We start from the raw sequence: 19,289 nt of genomic DNA on the forward strand, positions 1-19,289 counted from the left end.
CCAACACTGCAAATTTGACCCTTTCATTAAGTATGAGAGTAATCTCTAGAATTAATTATACTTCATTAAAACCCCTTCTGCTCCCTTGATAATCAATGTTTAATGCAGGAAGAATAGCCAAAAATGGACATTCTAGTAGACATCATCTGTTTTACTTCATGCATATAAGTTTATACGCACAGAAACACACAAAGCAAATAGATTTCTTTAAAAGTGTGCTTTTAAAAAACTGAAAATGGAAATATTAGACTCTAAGCAAAACACTTCTTATCCACAAAGACAAGAAGAAAGGAAAGTAAGACATACATGTTATATTGGGTTCAGAATTCTACACACACCATCAATATTTTTTTCCCAGTGGCTGTAGTATAGCAAAACTTGACTTCCATAGAGTAACAAATGGAATTGTTGTTCAAAGTGGAAAAATTGTGCCGACGAAATTCTTAAGTCAGGCACTGAAACAGGTTTCCTTCAATGAGGAGTATCACATTAAGGCAACATAAAGAACAAACTATACAGCATACTAGTCTACTCCATTTCAAGGGACTGCCCCATGCTACTCTTCATGGTAGAAAATAACCCTATAAAGTAATTCTGTTTTCTAAAGGACTAGATTTTAATTCAGGGAAAAGAGGCTAGATTATCTTTAGGTTTTTACTCTTCTTAATGAAAGTTATACTTTCCAGCTGATTAAGAAACTCCCAGATAGTAAGCTATGGTACCTATGGTGCTTACAACTTAACCCAGAATTTGACCAAAGAGGATGAAGGAAAAGCACATGTAAAATACTCCACTATACTCAACACTAAATTACATCAATTTCTGAGCATCCTCTAGAAGTGTAGATAGACCAAGCAGAAATTCAGATGACCACAATGGCAAAATAGTTCATGACAAAGGAATGAATGAATGAATCTGACTGGATTTACCCAAGAAGTAATAGATAAAGAACAGGGCAACACTACACTCTTCAAAGCCTTGTAGTTCACTATAAGAGGACGCAGCAGTAACAAGTCCATCAAGGACCAAACAAGTATCAGGCTCAAACTGCAAAAGATTCAATTCATCATTTGACAGAAACTTCCTGATGATAAACACTGTAAAATACAGCAACCAGCTCTGCTTTTTTGCCGTCTTTTACCAGTGAAGTTAGAAATCTGCCCAAAATCACATTACACTAAGCTAGTTGATTCAGTCTGAACTGGAGATTTGACTGAACGCTGCCTAACATTCTTTGTAGCCCTAATTCTCTCATAACCCAAGAGGAAGAAAATGATCACTATGTATCTTGTCAATCGCCTGCAAAAAAAATCCAGTGCAACTCCACACAGGGAGAGAAACAAGCAAAAAGTGAGGACACCGAAGCAATTCAGAATTGCACAGATTGTGTAAATTAATACTTTAACAGAAAAATGTCAATAAAAAGCAAGATATTTGTGAAGGAAGTAATCTTCAAATTATTACTACTGCATGCATACCTAGCACAAAAACTGAAAGAAATGTCAAGTGTCACCACAGCAGGTCTTTAAAAAGGTGTAAAAAAAATAGGTTGTTCAATAAATGCTCTGCCATCTGCAATCTTCTGAACAATCTTACCTGTCTGAGCTAATCAGTCACACTATAAAAAAACATACAGAAAAGCGTATTCATGGCCTTCTCTCTGCTTCCTTCAAATCTTCAGTTCAAAGCTGGCACCAAAGAGAGACTGTGATGCCAATCTTGAGGCTCTTGGCAATGTACAAATTATACAAAGTACAAGTCAATGTAATAAACTGACAATAGATACAGACTTCAACATAGTGAAAATAAGAAGATATATTAGTTGAACAAGGATTTAAGCAGTGATCTCCTGGACTTTACACCAAACTAAGGGCAGTGAAGAATATTCTATGGACAGCCTTCCATATAACAGCCTTATACATGATAGAAACAAGCCAGGAGTTTGTAACAGTGAAGTGGAAATGGTACCTACAAACACTGCTGCATTTGGAATGGTCACCATCCATGAGAGAGTGCCTCTAAATGATGGTGGATTTGCTTATGCAGTGAAGTATGACATACCTGAAGAACTTATTTGACTGTCCTTGCTCAGGTTTAAGTTGAGAATATTGGTAAACATTTAAAATTACAGGAAAACATTAAGTTTTCATAAAAAGTTCACCCAGAAGGTGGCACTTAATATCAACATTGATTTTCTTTGATGTGAAAAGGTGTTAGACATTTCCACCAAAAATAAATCACACCATTTATTCAATTAGACAGGTATCAGAGGTGTAAAAACCAAGAAAACATATAAGTAAAACATGATCCAAAAACTTCTAGGCAACACAGGTCACAAAAGCAGGCTTGAATGCATTATGTCATCTAAATGCAGTACCATCAGATTGGGTTATACATCAGTATTATCACTGATAGACCGTCGATCCAAAAGAAATTCAGGAAGTAAAGTTCAACTTCCAGACAGTTTACTAATCTCTCTTGCCCTCTCTGGGATTCAACTCATCTCCTTATTTTTCTCTTTCACCTTTTACCCCATAGTGCTAAGAAATCGAAAACAAATGTAACTTTGGTAACAAGGCCAAATTAGGCTCTAGGGATCATAAGCCTGTAGCATGTAAGGGGAAAAAAAAAAAAAGTATTTTTCAATTGGAAAGAATGATCATTCACCACAGTGCTCCCTCTGAACCAGTATCTTCTCGGTTCCTTCCATTGCAAGGATTGAATTAGACAGCTATGGCAAAGCTGCACCTAGAGAAAACTTTTCTTCTGGGTCCTGCAACAAGAGCCACAATTTAAAGGCTATTCACACACATGCAGTAGACCCTGATTCAATTCTGGCAAATTCTACAAATTGCCAGAGCAATATTATGCTGTCCCAAGATTCAGATTACACAAGGATTAGTTCCATGCAGAAGGCTGTACACAAACCTCAGTTTTGCTGCAGAAGAGAGCAGAAGCTCAGCATGAGACCAGGAACTCTAGTTCCTCCAGAACATTACCAAATGCTCCCAGTGCAGCTGCCAGATTCCCACATTCATGAAATGCTGGTTTGAGAACAGACTACAGTAGTGGTCCTTCACAGATAATCAAAACCACCTGCTTCGATAACTTAATATGGCTATCATAACCCCAGCAGGTACTGGACTGCCAGGGTCACATCAGAAAAGCAGTAATAGTTTCTGAGTACTAACACATATCTGTCAGAGAATACAGGAAAGGAAGAAACTAAGTGCTCTTTATAGTCTTTTTACTGCACCCAGAGGTCTAGTTCTCTCCATTAACTCTATCTAACACTAAGCTGAGACAGTAGACACTAAGACTCAAAAGCAGCAAAGTCCCACCTGGTTTATGTCTGAGAAGAGGGACTCCATTCAGAATCCACAGAAACAAGATCAGAAGCCTTTTACCTCCTATCCCTGTGAAACTGCTCCTACTGCTTTTATTAAAAAAAACCAAACAAAATGAATAATAAAAAAATAAAGGAAGGCAGACAAGAAGGCAGGAGTGATTGACCGTATCCACTCTCTTAAGCTTCTAGAACACTTTAGCTCCTGTACAGGCAAATTTAAAAAAAAAAAAAAAAAAGTGAAGCAGAGGGATAAAGAAATCTTCAAAAGAATATACAAAATGATCAAGATATCAGAATGGACTGAGCAAAGGCTAACACTAATAATTTGCTGCTGAAACTAAGGAAACAGGACTAAAGAAGTATCAGTGAATTCCACTGATTATACACCATTTCAGAACCATGGGCTATATTTAAAGGCAAACAAGCTATGCCTGCACAGCCACAATAAATGTGGCCATGAAAAAAGAAAACCAATCCAAAACCAAAACAACCCCAATTCCAAAAGCATTTCTATCCACCAGAAATAAAGACACTTTCAGCATAGGTATTAATCTCACCAACCACTAAAAATACCAATCCCACAAAAAACCACACAGGGTTTGTTTGCTTGGTAAAAGACAGGGCTTTGTAAAACCCAACAAAGATAATGAAGCAAAGGGAAAAAATCTACACAACATAACAAGATGCTGACTCTTGCTGACCCTCACTCTCTACCACAGGCTGTCTCTAAGAAAGCTGTCTTAAAAGGGGATTCCCTTCTCTGACCTACCACACTGTGCTACCAGAGTCTGTACAGGTAGCCAGCAGACAACCAAATTTAAGGACCCAGTCCACACTAACCTTAGGTATTCAGCGTGCTTTTAGACACCTCAAACCTAAGCTTCGGCCCAAGTTCCATCACTGCTCTCTAAGGCTACTTCCACCAACACCTACAATTTTTTCATCAGTGTCCTGTTTTTGAGGACATGCTTTCCCTTGGCACATATGATTGGCATATCAAGAGATTGTTTCTATGTCAGGTAAGGAAACTGAAGAAACTCTGAAGTTTCAAAAAAATCAAACTTGAATAATTAAGGATGGGAAAACATTTTCAGATCTTACTGAACTATAATAAATGCATCACGTTCATGGAGTCTGAACAATTAAGTTTTGTTAAACAACTACTGCCAGAAAAACAGAGGAATTAAAGTTTGCAAGTAAGCTTTCCCACAGAACTTGTTTCTGTTCTTCAGTCCGATTCCTATTACTAGTTGCACATCTGCAGTCTAAGGGAAAGCACTGACAGAGGTGCTCAAGACTTCTCAATCTGAATTACTTATGTTCATAGATGAGAATTTAGTTGTTTACATTGTACTACCATTGATTTTTCACTTTGTGCCATTTCATTGCTAAACGCAATCCAAAGCAGCAAGCTGACATGCCAGCTAGCGTTCCAGTTAAACTTTCCAACAGTTGTGTGATATAGCATATGGAAAAATTATCACAGCTGAAGTACGGAAACAGTTGAGCTTAACCAACCATTTCTGGTTTATGAAATTCAACTAACAACAGATGTGAGCACTCTTTAACTGCCAAGCCAATGACTGCAGTTACTTCCTCTTCCAGAGAAAAATTTTAGAATACCATTCACTCATGTGAATGCATTAGCCTAAATTCTGTTGTCTAAATGTCCAGTCCAAACCCCATGCACAATCAAAGGTCTAGACTTGAGTTCAAAATTAAATAACTACTCTTCAATTTGTATACATAAAAAATATACTTATCTCCACTTATTTCCAAAATATCTGAGACAATTTGTTTATGTCGTATGTGTGTTAATTACTATGGCCATATAGATGAATACTGGTGCCAAGAGAAAGTCAGTTCATGTTTTCATGTAAATGCAGTCTAAGGACAAAATGTCAGACAGCCGTTGTTAGCACAACTGGACAGCTCAACATGGACAAAATCATTACATTTATTACTACAGTAGCTATACAATAATGTAATATCATATAATGTAGTAATAATAATGTAGTAAGCTACAATATATAACTTGCAAACTCCAGTAAGCCTGTTTCAAGTAAACAGTCACAGAAGCATCTAGGTTGGAAAAGACCCTGAAGATCATCCAGTTTAACAATTTACCTAACATTGACAGTTCCCAACTCCACCATATCCCTCAGCGCTATGTTGACCCAACTCAAACACCTCCAGGGACGGGGACTCCACCACCTCCCTGGGCAGCACATTCCAATGCCTAACAACCTGTTTTGTAAAGAAATGCTTCCTAATATCTAGTCTAAACCTTCCCTGGCGCAATTTGACGCCATTACCTCTTGTCCTATCGCTTGTTACTTGGTTAAAGAGGCTCATCCCCAGCTCTCTGCAACCTCCTTTCAGGTAGCTGTAGAGGGCGATGACATCTCCCCTCAGCCTCCTCTTCTCCAGACTAAACACCCCCAGTTCCCTCAGCCACTCCTCGTACGACCTGTGCTCCAGAGCCTGCACCAGCTTCGTTGCTTTGGTCCTCCAAAGCCAAAGCACAGCTAGAGCTCGACTTGGCTACAGCTGTGTTAACAGCAAAAGGAGGATTAGGGAAAAACTTCCTCCTTTACTGGATGCAGAAGAAAACATGGTAGCTAAGGATGAGGAAAAGGCTGAGGTGCTCCGTGCCTACTTTGCCTCAGTCTTTAGCAGTGGAACTGGCTGTTCCCGGGACACCCAGCCTCATGAGCTGGGAGATGGGGAGGGGAAGCAGACTGAGGTCAGCACAGTTGAAGAGGAGGTGGTCAGAGACCTGCTGCACCACTTGGATGCACACAAGTCTGTGGGACTGGATGGGTTACACCCAAGGTTGCTGAAAGAGTTGGCAGATGTGCTCGCCAAGCCGCTGTCCATGATTTACCTGAAGTCATGGCTAACTGGGGAGGTCCCATTGGACTGGAGGGTGGCAAATGTGACACCCATCTGCAAGAGAGGCAGAAAGGAGGATCCAGGAAACTATAGACCTGTCAGTCTGACCTCAGTGCCAGGGAAGGTCATGGAGCAGGTCACCTTGAGTGCCATTAAAAGTCATATAATGGACAACGAGGGGATCAGGCCCAGTCAGCAGGGGTTTATGAAAGGCAGGTCCTGCCTGACAAACCTGATCTCCTTCTACAACAGAGCAACCTGCTTATTGGCTGAGGAAAACACCGTGGACATTGTCTACCTTGACTTTAGCAAGGCCTCTGACATTGTTTCCCACAGCATTCTCCTGGCAAAACTGACTGCTTGAGGCTTAGATGGGCACATGCTTTGCTGGGTAAAAAACTGGCTGGATGGCCAAAGAGTTGTGGTGAACGGAGTTAAACCCAGTTGGCAGCCAGTCATGAGTGGTGTCCCCCAGGGCTCGGTGTTGGGGCCACTCCTGTTTAACATCTTTATTGATGATCTAGACGAGGGGATCGAGTGCACCCTCAGTCAGTTTGCAGATGACACCCAGTTGGGTGGGAGTGTTGATCTGCTCGAGGGTAGGGAGGCTCTGCAGAGAGACCTGGACAGGCTGGAGCCATGGGCTGAGGCCAACTGGAGGAGTTTCAATAAGGCCAAATGCCAGGGGCTGCCCTTGGGCCACAACAACCCCCACCAGTGCTACAGGCTTGGGGAGGAGTGGCTGGAGAGCTGCCAGTCAGAGAGGGACCTGGGGGGGGTTGATTGACAGCCGGCTGAACAGGAGCCAGCAGTGTGCCCAGGGGGCCAAGAAGGCCAATGGCATCCTGACTTGTGTCAGCAATAACGTGGCCAGCAGGGACAGGGAAGGGATCTTACCCCTGTACTCGGCACTGGTGAGGCCACACCTCGATTCCTGTGTTCAGTTTTGGGCCCCTCACTACAAAAAGGACATTGAAGTACTCGAGCGCGTCCAGAGAAGGGCAACGAAGCTGGTGAAGGCTCTGGAGCACAGGTCGTACGGGGATCGGCTGAGGGAACTGGGGGTGTTTAGTCTGGAGAAGAGGAGGCTGAGGGGAGACCTCATCGCCCTCTACAGCTACCTAAAAGGAGGTTGCAGAGAGCTGGGGATGAGTCTCTTGAACCAAGTAACAAGCAACAGGACAAGAGGGAATGGCTTCAGATTGTGCCAGGGAAGGTTTAGACTAGATATTAGGAAGCGTTTCTTTACAGCATGGGTTGTTAGGCATTGGAATGGGCTGCCCAGGGAGGTGGTGGAGTCCCCATCCCTGGAGGTGTTTAAGAGTAGAGTCTACATAGCACTGAGGGATATGGTGGAGTTGGGAACTGTCAATGTTAGGTAAATGGTTGGACTGGATGATCTGCAAGGTCTTTTCCAACCTAGAAGATTCTGCGAAACTAACTGTGCTGGAAAGCAGCTTAACTTACTACTGAACTGGAATTATTAAAGAGAAGGAATTAACAAGATGCACAATACAGTGCACATCTATCAAAGTCTTAGTCAAATTGAAATCATTAATTTTAACTCTTAAAGCTACAACCTTCATGTCACTGAAAAGACTCAAGGGAAGACATTATGTCTGTATCTCAAGAGAAATGGATTATCAGGCAGGCATTTGTAAAAGCTGTAAACCAGTATCACATATTATACAGAACAACCCAAATTAAAAGCATGAATTTTTAAAATAACGTTCCATGATCTAAAACTGTTTAACTGCTTACCACTTGGATCTAATGAAATAACTTTTGAAACATTTTAAAGCATTTGCCAAGGGAAAGCACAGTAATCTAAAGGATCCATAATACAGAGGGCACTCAAGCAACTACTCACAGGCTGTATTGGTTTTTAGTCACAGGCTGTATTGGTTTTTAGTCACAAAGGCCCAAGGTTGTCCTTCCTTGAGGCAATCTGGTAGTAGGCTGAAAGTCAGGTGAATCATTTTAACCACTAAACTTTGTCTTGCCTGTATCGTAGGCACTCGCCACAGTATATGACAGGCAAAGAGCCAAAATGCTCTTCAGAGAAACCACAGCCCCTAGATCAGGTTCCTGATCCTAGAGATACCCGTGCAACCCAAAGACTTCATCCCTAATCAAGTACAAGGAGCCTTAAAAAAAAAGAAGTGTAGTCTTCAGACTACATCAGTTCCTCTTCCACTAACACTAAGATCTAATCAGGGAACAGCCCAAGAGCAGGAAAGAGGTGTGCACACTGTGCAGCACATCAGCTCTGGCCAAGGCTGTGAAGGGGCTCTGCGGCTTCTGAAGAGAGATCCTGGACAAAATAAATTTAGTGTTCTGCTCTGGTGAGACTCAAAATTTTAAAACTAATTTAATTTTTTTTTTAAATGTAGATGAGGCTTAAATCACCAAGCCAAAGCAACTTCATTCCCCATTTGTTGCTCTCTGATCAGATTCTGTTAGAATAAACTGACCAGAAAAGACTGAAATTTGCTCCTTGGAGCTTATAGTCACCTTTTCCTTCTATAAAAGGTGAAGATCTATTTCACATTGGTTATAACTAGATATTCCAAATTTTGAACACTCTCCTCCTAAGCTCTCACAGCTTTGACAACTTTCTCCCAGACCTTTATGGAAAACTTCCATAACTCCCAATAACTGTTCCAGAAAAATACAAATTTCTGCTTTATCCTTTAGTCCCTGTCAACATGCCAAAGGGAAAGTTATTCGAAATCTCCAGCATAAATAAAATTAATGTGTATGAGCAAAGACTCACACAGTTAATACCAATTACGTAAAAATACTGCCAATACCACATGGTCCAGTTTCCCTTCAGTCTCAGTGAGGTAAAGTGCATTGAACTGTTAAACAGCTTGTTACAAAATGCTTTTGTTGATTAACAAACTACATCGCAAAAAAGGATTCTTCTATGCCACTGCCAGTTACCAGGGTTCAGATGTATTTATCTAGCCTACAAAATCCTTAAGAAAAGCATAAACAAGGACTAAAACAAAGAAGTAGCAGTTAAAATGCAATTTTTTTTAGTAAAAAGTAATTTTATAACTTTTTGAACTTTGCCTATTTACACAGTCTTAAACCTAATTCTGAAAAATATAAATTAAAATTTGCACAATTGTAGTATTTTAAAGAAGTCATTGAAAGTATTTATAATACCGTTACTTCTTTTACATTGACTACAAACTGGTGTGTCAGGTTTTATACATATATATACACACACACACAGAGAACAGAAGTAGCTTCTTCTCAGCCAAAGAAAATTTAAACAAACAGGATAAAGAAATATGTAAGAGACAATGTCACATTTACATAGAAAGAATCAGAGGAATAAAGGGTCAATGTAATAGTCTCTTATAACATACAAAGCATCAGAAAAAGAAGAATTATATCTCTAGGTCACAGTTCAGTGCTCTAATATGTCCTTTCAACCTACTGTTCCAAGAAGAAAAATTACATTTAACTGTCTCCAGAAACTCACACAAAATCCTAAACACTTTCTAAAAAGGATAAGTAGCAGCCTGTAAATTACTTTAGCAATTTTGGGGAAAAGGTGACTCAAGACAGCCATTACACTGTGACCAGCTGGGCATCAGTCTGCTTGTGGGAGGTGGCAAGTGACACTGACTTTGCATCACTTGCTTATCTTCTTCTTTCCTTCCTTATTAAACTCTCTTTATCTCAACCCATGAGTTTTCTCACTTTTGCCCTTCCTATTCCCTTCCCCATGCCAATGACGAGTGGGAGGAGGGGAGCAAGAACCTGCACTGGTGCTCAAATGCTGGACAGGGTCAACCCACCACAATGCTGCATATCTACTATATAGTAATTTCATCTTAAAGTTATTCCATAGTCTTTTGTGTTTTGTTTTGGTTTTTTTAATTAAGAATTTCACATGGGACTGTGCCAAAACATCACAAAAAGCCAGGCAGAGCATCTACTACTACTGCCTTAGCAAATATCAAATTAACTTGGAAATGAGACTGCCTCAACACAATTTATTGTCTTCTTTACCACCTTATTATCTCTTGGTGCTTATTTATATATTACTCCAATATTTGCTCTATCACCTTTTCAGCTACTTCCGTCAATCTTACTCTAGTATTCTCCTTCTCTTTTTCTTTGGAAGACAAGTAGTGTATTTTCCCAATTCCACAACCCTGGGACCATCACCACTGGTTATTTTCATGTAGCCTCTAAGCAACCAGGCTGCTCACATTTTCAGAAGAAAGCATTCAGCCGCTCACAAAACACAGCACTGGCTTACTTCTGCTGGCACCCACTAAACCAAGAAGATCTAGACATACTTCAGCTTATCTAAAATTTGTATCAGGGACAGGGGGGAGTTGTGATTTCCTTTAAGTCTCTGGTTGCAATTTAGCTTTTTCTGAAGATCAAAGCAAAGATTAATTAATCAGTCTTTATCATTACATACTTTTATCAAGTAAATGCTACACTCCAGCATTGTCCCCAACTACTATAAATTATCTCAGCATCTTTTTCTCTGCTTTTCTATCCCATGACTTTTCACCTTAGCTGTTATTTGTACTGCAACCCGAGATATTTGTCCTTGCTTCTAGTTTTCATACGATTTTTTTTTAAATGAAGGGTATTTCTGGAATTCCTAATGCTGCTCCACTGCTCTCTTTTGCCTGCATCAGAATCTCTCTAAGACTGACAGATGATCTTATACTCCCTTATGTCTTAGGAGAGACCCTATCTACCTTGTTCCTTAGCTTGTAAAAGTTATGTTACTTTAAAATCACTACCTATCATTTCTTTCATTCCAAAGGGAAGGGAATGCTATCAATTCATGATCATTTTCATCCAAATTTAATTAAGTTTCAGATTGTCAAGCACATCCTTATCAGTCCAAATCTAGTCTAAAGCAGGCACTTGAACTATTTCTACGATTTTCTGGAAAAAAAAAGGTGTTCCAAACATTCTCAAATCTTCAAGAACTACAAATCCTATCTCTTTGTCCTTCCAGAAAGTAGTTTTCCCAAGCCCTCAATTTCTGCCAAGCTGTATTCTCTATCACTTCTGTTACTTGCTATTAAAAGAAAAAAGCCCCAAACACTAGCATAGTTTACTTGCTTCATGCGTATTAGGCATTCTTGCCCTCTTTCTTTCACCAACTGTCTCCTTCAATGCCCTATCACCTTCACCAAAAAAAAAAAAAAAAACCAAACATGAGCGTGCCCACATGTACATATGCAGCCTAACATCATCTCCCTTCCCAAGCACCCGGAAGCAGAGGACTGCAGCAGCACCTTTGGTCAGTTCAAAGACAAACAGAACACAGACTAAGAAATTTTCTGCCTTTTAGGGAAACAAAACAGAGTAAGTTCCACCAGTTGGAAGATGCTCTCTTGCAGACTACCAGTTTATGCTTACAGGCAAGAAATGGCTAGTCAAACCACCTACTGAAGGCAGAATTTCCAATGCTTAGGCTTCGTAAGAGCCAAAAAAACCCACAACCCAAACACTACTGCCTTGGTGATCCAGTTCGATCATCAACAGTAACTTATGGAATTTTCATGACTAGCTATGCTAAAATACTGAATTCAGAATATATGAAGTCTCAGTCACTCAGAGAAATTAAGATTTCCTTTATTGCACAATCAAAATAGTTAAAAATTTAAACCAAAACTAACATTTTTCTTGAGAACTTTGCAGAACTGCACTAATGAAGATTTAACTAGCAGTATAAAATTTGAAAACAAACTTTTTTCTGAAAAAAGTGACTAACAAACAAGCACATTTAATCCCCAAAACAGCCTCCAAAAGTGACTGATACAGGTAACTGTGTAAACTAAATGCATCATGATCTAGTATTACATAGCACTCCCACATACACACAAATCTCTCTATCATATCACAGTTCAATAGTGACTGCTGAACAAAGTTATCTAACCACAATGACTCTTCCAAACCTTCACAACAATCAATATTAGGCCTTATAAAAACCTCCAATATTATATATATATATATTATTGGAATATCACTGCCTATATTATTGGAATATCACTGCCTATATTATTGGAATATCACTGCCTATATTATTGGAATATCACTGCCTATATTATTGGAATATCACTGCCTATATTATTGGAATATCACTGCCTATATTATTGGAATATCACTGCCTATATTATTGGAATATCACTGCCTATATTATTGGAATATCACTGCCTATATTATTGGAATATCACTGCCTATATTATTGGAATATCACTGCCTATATTATTGGAATATCACTGCCTATATTATTGGAATATCACTGCCTATATTATTGGAATATCACTGCCTATATTATTGGAATATCACTGCCTATATTATTGGAATATCACTGCCTGCCAGAGACTGGCTGAGTTGTAAATAGTAACAGGTTATAAATAGCAACAGTTACATCAAATAGGCTTCTAGCTACTTGCTGTGCTACAGCCCTGTTCAAAGAAAACCATTTTTATGTTAGGAAATGCAAACTATCCATGCTCAGATCTAGGGAATGAACGACTGAATACAGAAAAGCAATAACCCCAAAATAATTCAAGAGCAAAAGCAGACAGACAATCCAGCTTGCACATCTAGCTTTCACGATGACAGAAGGCTACCCTTTCAAGGTAAAAACAAAACAGCAGTAAAATGATTCTATGCCAATGTTAGAATCCCAACAGGAGTTTTGCCTATTTAAAGTTCTAAAAGTCATATTTGAAGAATACTGAAAATCCTGGAAAAGCCAAAAAAAGATAATTTGACAGTATTTTTGTAAGGCTTCAAATAACTCTTAACAAATGTATTTACTTTTACAACATCAAGACAAAATACTCCACCACAACATACAAATACCTCATAATGAAAAAATTCCAGGCATCAAAGGAGCCCAAACCTACCAACGAAAGCTGTAACAAGCTGGTTGGAAACTGAAGCCAGTCAGATGAAAATAAAAGACAGTAATGTCTGACTAGCATTTACCTTTCTGATCTGATTCAGTGGTTAGCATACCAATGATTAACATTCATGTGAAGAGGAAATTTTTTCTGAAGATGCATTTAAATCAAGCATAAGTTTTAAGGTCAATGCACAGACAGCAGCAGAGAAAACCACAGCTGCAGGCAATAAATGGCAGGTAATTATTTAATAGTATCTTTTAGCCCTAAACTTTGCAAGTCTTAGATGCACAGTTTCTCCATTGACATTGTGTTTAAAAGAAAATACACTGCAACTTCTAATGTTTTTTGGTGTAAAAAAAAATCTTCTAATAGTCATCTTCCATCAGAAGGTTAATAAATAGGTCTGGAGACATAAGGCTGCTTTCAATCTCTACTTTCCTACCCACACATCTTGTTGTTCAAACTGTACGCGCTAGCTACCTTTCCAATGGCACGTTTTCAGTTCCAGTGCTGATCCATGCTTGCTGCCAACAAGCCAACATGCTGTGTAAACACTCTTGCAGAAACCTGATCTCATACTGCACATACAACTGACAGCAGTCCACTGCAATGCCAATACCTGGTTTACTCTTTATATCAGTTTTGGAAGAGGCCTACAAGTTTTCTCAAGACACTTGACTTTAATAGGTACCACGTAAACTGAAGAATTTCACACCAAAAATTATATTTAAAAATGAGGAGGACCCATTGCTCATCTTTTCCTCCAGATACGCCCCGGGACACAACAGTTCCCAAGCTACATGCACACTGTGATTATCTGCTGCATGCTCAGCTGTTCACAGTACAGTACAATTACTAAATTACAACCTTTGTGATATTTTTCAATGCCAGTAGCTGTAGCAGTTGCCACAGATATTTTGATTATAACCTATGAAATCAGGATCTTCTAAGCCACATTCCACAACAGGAATTCACTATGATTCACTACCTTCTATCTTAAGTATGACCTTCTTATCCAAACTCATTAGTAACTATGTGGTGCATGAACACTAACATACGACAAATAAGGAAGGGTAAGCGCCATTTTGTTAAGTCTTACCTATATGCACAAAGAGCTAATGAAAAGCAAAGTTTAACCTCACAGGTACTAAACTCATCCAGAACACTTGGTTTGAGACTTAAAACAGAAAGGGCTAGAATATAGCTAAGTACAACTGGCCAAGATAGCTCCAGTAGTAAACAAGCTCCAGAAGCACACAATACATGTTTTTGATGAAACAAACCTCAGTCTCACAAAAGTCTCAGGCACTTCATCAGCTGAGCAGCAGCAATGAGAGTACTGCATGAGTACAGTATACTGGCATATGTTCACAATGTAGCCCTAGCACAACTTCAAATGACCTGCATGCGTGATCAAAGCATTACACAATTAGTATTTCACCTTGTCTTTATTTGTGCTTAATTATCTCAGACGTACCATTTTCAGTACAACCATTTATTTCATGAAACATTCGTTAATACATTTACTGTCAACTGAGGTACCCCAACATGACTAAAATCAAGCAGTTACATGGAGCTTGCTAGTTCGGGCACAGTTCAGCATTAGCATGCCTGTGAGGGTTTTGGCTCATACCTAGCCCTTATCAAGCCAGGCCATCGTGTGGGCAGAATGAGCTCAAGTCTTTGTGTCTTTTTTAAAATGCCAGGACACTCCTAGACATAGGAACTCTATCTTTCTTCATGAAGATCCATCTGATGGATTATTTACTTCACCCAGGCTTACATGACCAATTGACCCATGTATGTGGTAGCTGAAGACTACTATTTGGTATTTTGGATTAACTTGTGATCCTCTAAGGCCCACCTTACAGGCTGAAGCAAATCTAAACTGAGATGCTATATCAACATAGATCTCCAGTATGGGCATTTTTTTTTCCTAGGTCTAGCCCCCAAAGTGTACAAAGATTAATATATCAGAATGTTGAACTACATCTCTACTTAAAAGTTCATTTCAGAAAAGGTATTTTAGTAATTATATCAGACTGGGTCATTTAGGCATGCCTGCACTTGGAAATCTACCAAAATAACTTCCACAGTTATCTACCTAGTTTGGAAGCACAAAGCTGAATGCAGTTAGTTGGGTTTGTTTTTTTCCAGAGCAGAAGAATTATGAAGGCCCAGATAAACCTGGAATGACATGCTAACATTAAACAAGGTCAAAACTTGTTTATATTAAAACGCACTTACAGAAGGTCATTCTTTTGCAAAGGAATGAGATTGCACAAGAATCTTGGGAAACGCACTTTGGAAGAAAGAAATTGAATGAACAGTATTCAAGAAAAGTGTGCAAACAGAAAATGAACACACATAAAAAAGAGACAAGAAGCACAGACGATCCGAGCTCTCATACTTTGTGACATAGCCCATGACACAGTAACCTCTTACATATTTACAGCAGCTACAAAGATAGCTGCAAGCTCAACAGAAAGTAAATCCCATATGGCAGAACATGGTATGTAAACACACAGAGGACTCAGCTACAAAAACGAAAGGAGAATCACTGCTTTAAGTATTGCTTCCTGTTTTGTTTCACATGTTTTTAGTACTAGTGAGTTAAAACAGCCAAACTGTATTTTAAATGGGTTTAATTAACTGACTTAAGATACCTGAGAAAGTTTAAAATAAACATAATTAATTTCTATCTTCGGAAGGGAATGGAGACTCTACAGCCCCACTATGCACACAACTGTATTCCATACAACCCACACTATTATTCAGTAATTAAAAAAGTTTAAGCTGTATGTCAAAATACATCTCCACCAACTGTGTTTGAAGATTCTTCAGCCCACAAGAACTACAAAGTTTCTTTCTCTCTGCTCACCAGGACTTTGCAGAGACAAATTTAGAAGCCAGTGTAGTCTAAACCAATACAACCAATAGAAAAAAAATATAAAGAGCATATTGTAGTTTCATTATTGTCAGAAATGAAGTAAAAAATCCTTCTTGAAATAAATTGAAATTACAGTAAGTGCGATTTTTTTTTTTTTTTTAAATACAAGAAACACATATGCATCAGACAACAAAATCAGACTGCCATGAGAGGGTTATTCACACATTCCCTTTGGGCTTATTTAATATTTGTGGACAATTTTGTCATGTTTTTGTAACACAAGCATCACATTTACATAGCTCAACAAAAATACCATTTCTTTTTAAAGTGAGACATTAGGTAGCCTCTATAAGCTGACTACAAAAGAGAGTCATCTTTCCATCAGAGATTCAGGCTAGGTAAACAACAACTGAACTGCACCTTGAGCAAGATGCTTGGCATATTTACTCTTGAATACTTGTGTCCTGTGCCACCAGCAAATTCTTTTTTAGATAATTCAGGTATAAGTAACATAGCTCCCTGATACACTGTATATTGTCCAGGCCTTCAGGGCCAAGTGGTAAAGCTTTTGTGCAAACATCTTACATTTTGTTGTCAATTTCTCCTCTAGGCCATTCAAGTCTCCAACAGAATTTGAAATTACCCAAAACCATCAACATCTAGGATCACACAAGTTAAGTAACCACATAGTTTTTAATCTATTTGATTAAACTGCTGTAATCTTCCTACTTGAGGTTTCTTAAGTAAATACAAGCACTGAAGAAAAAGTGGAGATGTTAAGTGACCCATAAGGCTTCTTAAGGTCAAGCTGATAGTTTTAGCAAGGCTCCTGAGATCTTAGAAGCCTAAGCTGTAGGCATTTTTTTCTTCTGAGGTTTTAAATGTCAACAACTATATAGTTTCCTGTCAGTCTTAAGATACAAATACATTTAAATATATAGCCTACACACCACACAAGATTCCATAGACACGTCCAGTGACAACAGACTGGAGGACATCCAAAGAACAGGACTGGCCAGACTATAACATACCGTTCTCACTCTGTTCATTTCCACTAACATAAACCAGGCTTAAAAATCATAAAACAAGACTACTTCCCAGAAAATCATGAGATGCTTTTCAAACCATAAAGTAATACAGATACTATAATGTTTTAAAAAGTAACATGATTAAAAGGCTGCCACACAAAAGATGTCCCAAAGCAAGTAGTAATGCAGGGACTACTTAGAGGGGTAGAAATCCTTATCAAAAAGCAAAGTTTCTCCAGAGTATCCAATTCTTAAAGCAAAGACTGAAATCTTTACACCTCTGGTCACAACTGAAAAGCCTCACAAACATTAATACTTGCCCAGCAACAATTTACAAACCCAACTTTCAAACAGTTAACAGTGAAGTTATTTGTTTAGTGCCAGGGCTAAAATAAAGATATTCTAAGTTTTAGGCTGTTGCTCTTGCCCATACAGAAAGCCACGGCATAAGGAGCACAAATGCTAGAGCAGGGGAAGCAGAGCAGCAACAGAAGGAGTGGGGAAGCAAGAACAAACTCAAGTTAGCAGAGACCAGAGAAGGAAAGCATAGGGTCTAGACAGGTTCTCCTGTAACACAGGACAAGGTGTGATTTTTTTTTTTAAAGGGTAGAAAACCCCATCTCACTGAGATGTGGTAGCAAGCCCAGCGCTGGCTCTTTATACTTACAGCATTCTTTCACTAACACCACTGCCATAAATGCGCGATTGTTTCCACTTTTAATCGCTTTCTGGCTTAATACCACTCATTTTTGTCTTCTTGTGCCTTTATGTAATAGCAGAATGAAGGAACACTCTATTAAGCTTCATGGCGTTACACACGGCCTTTATATTTACCCTACCAGCAACATTCATAAGATAATAAAATCTAAACAACTCTCGTGTCAGAGAGCAAGAGCCAAATAACCTCTGATACAAGATATGAGAACTTTATCATTATCTAGATCGAAATGTCAGTTTTCTAACAGCAACACAAGTCATTCCTGGGTTTCAGTCCAGTGCTTCTGAAAAGAAAAAAGCTATTTAGTCACCAGCAACACTTCCTCAAGTGCGCGAATTTTCCATGAACGGGTCTCCTACACAAGTACTGCCAGAGTGTTCTCGCCTGAGGTTTAAGCAAGCCAAACTTTGCGTGGCAGATCGAAATTTTCACATTCAAGGTCAGTAAATTACTCCCTCCTTCAGTCACTAAGCTCACAAAATTTCCAGTCAGAAACCCTTATTTTGACCCTCTTCCCCACGCAGCTTGCTGTCGGGCAATAACGTGAGGGGAGCGAGGCAAGCCTGCCTCTCCCGCCACCTCCCTGAGGGACCTCATCCTGAGGGACGCCGAGGCGGCGAGGCAGCGCAGCGGTGATGTTTACCACCGGCTGCCCAGGGCCACGCACAGCTGGCTGTCACCGCAGGAGCCCGCCCCGCACACCACTCCCACCCGACGGCCGCCAGCAGCCTGCGGGGCCTCCCGGGGCCGGGGAGCCGCCGCCGGGCCGGGCCGGGCCAGCCCCGCCGCGGCAGCGCGCTCCGCCCGGCCGCCCCCCGCCGTCACCGCGCCCCCCGCGCTCGCCAGGCCGCACGCAGGGCCGGGCCCCGCCGCCCAGATGCTGGGCGAGGAGACCAGGCCCAGGCGCCCGCCTCCGCCGCCGCTCCCCGCGCCCGGCCGGGCCCTCGCCGCTCCTGCGCGGGGGGAGAGCCGGGGCGACCCCCACCTCCCTCAGCCCGCGGCGGCGGGGGGGGGGGGGGCCAGCGGCCCCGCCACTCACCGAAGTCGAGGAACTGCTTGATGGAGAGCGGCGAGGGCGAGAAGCGGGAGTAGTACTCGATCTGCTTGGGGATGGGGCTCTTCAGCAGCGCCCCGCACAGCCGCATGGCGCGGCGCGGCCCGCCCGGCTCCTCTCCGCCGCTCCGCTCGGCTCGGCTCCACTCCCCTCCCCGGCAGCCGCACTAGGGCGCTGGGGCGGCGGCACTGCCACCCGCGCTCATACCAGGGGAGCGGCCAGCCCGGCGGCGCCCGTCGCACTCTGCGGCCCGGCCAGGCGGGAGGGAAGGGGAGGAGCGGCGAGCGGGGGAGGGCGGGGCGAGCGGGGGAGGGCGGGGCGATGGGGGGCGGGGGGCGCCGCCCCGACGCTGCCCGCTTGCGGAGGGTGGGCGGGGCGGGGCGGGCGCGAGTGCCAGGCGCGTGTCGTCCGTCCGCCATCGTTTGCCAGCGGCCGGCGCGCGCC

The 19,289-nt window shown here is 41.1% G+C and overlaps 1 protein-coding gene across 2 annotated transcripts in view; it reads right to left on the reverse strand.

Annotated features, from left to right (window-relative positions):
* PDK3 (pyruvate dehydrogenase kinase 3) overlaps positions 1 to 19,100 on the reverse strand; it is a 63,191-nt gene extending 44,091 nt beyond the window's left edge. For both annotated transcript variants that reach the window (XM_074905673.1, XM_074905684.1), the window contains exon 1: positions 18,831 to 19,100. In XM_074905673.1, the coding sequence (XP_074761774.1) occupies positions 18,831 to 18,936 (106 nt within the window). In that variant the 5' untranslated portion in view covers positions 18,937 to 19,100. The remainder of the gene's footprint in view (positions 1 to 18,830) is intronic.
* Between the last annotated feature and the right edge of the window lie 189 nt (positions 19,101 to 19,289).

This window comes from Athene noctua, chromosome 1, assembly GCF_965140245.1.
Source record: "Athene noctua chromosome 1, bAthNoc1.hap1.1, whole genome shotgun sequence".
Taxonomy (NCBI): domain Eukaryota; kingdom Metazoa; phylum Chordata; class Aves; order Strigiformes; family Strigidae; genus Athene; species Athene noctua.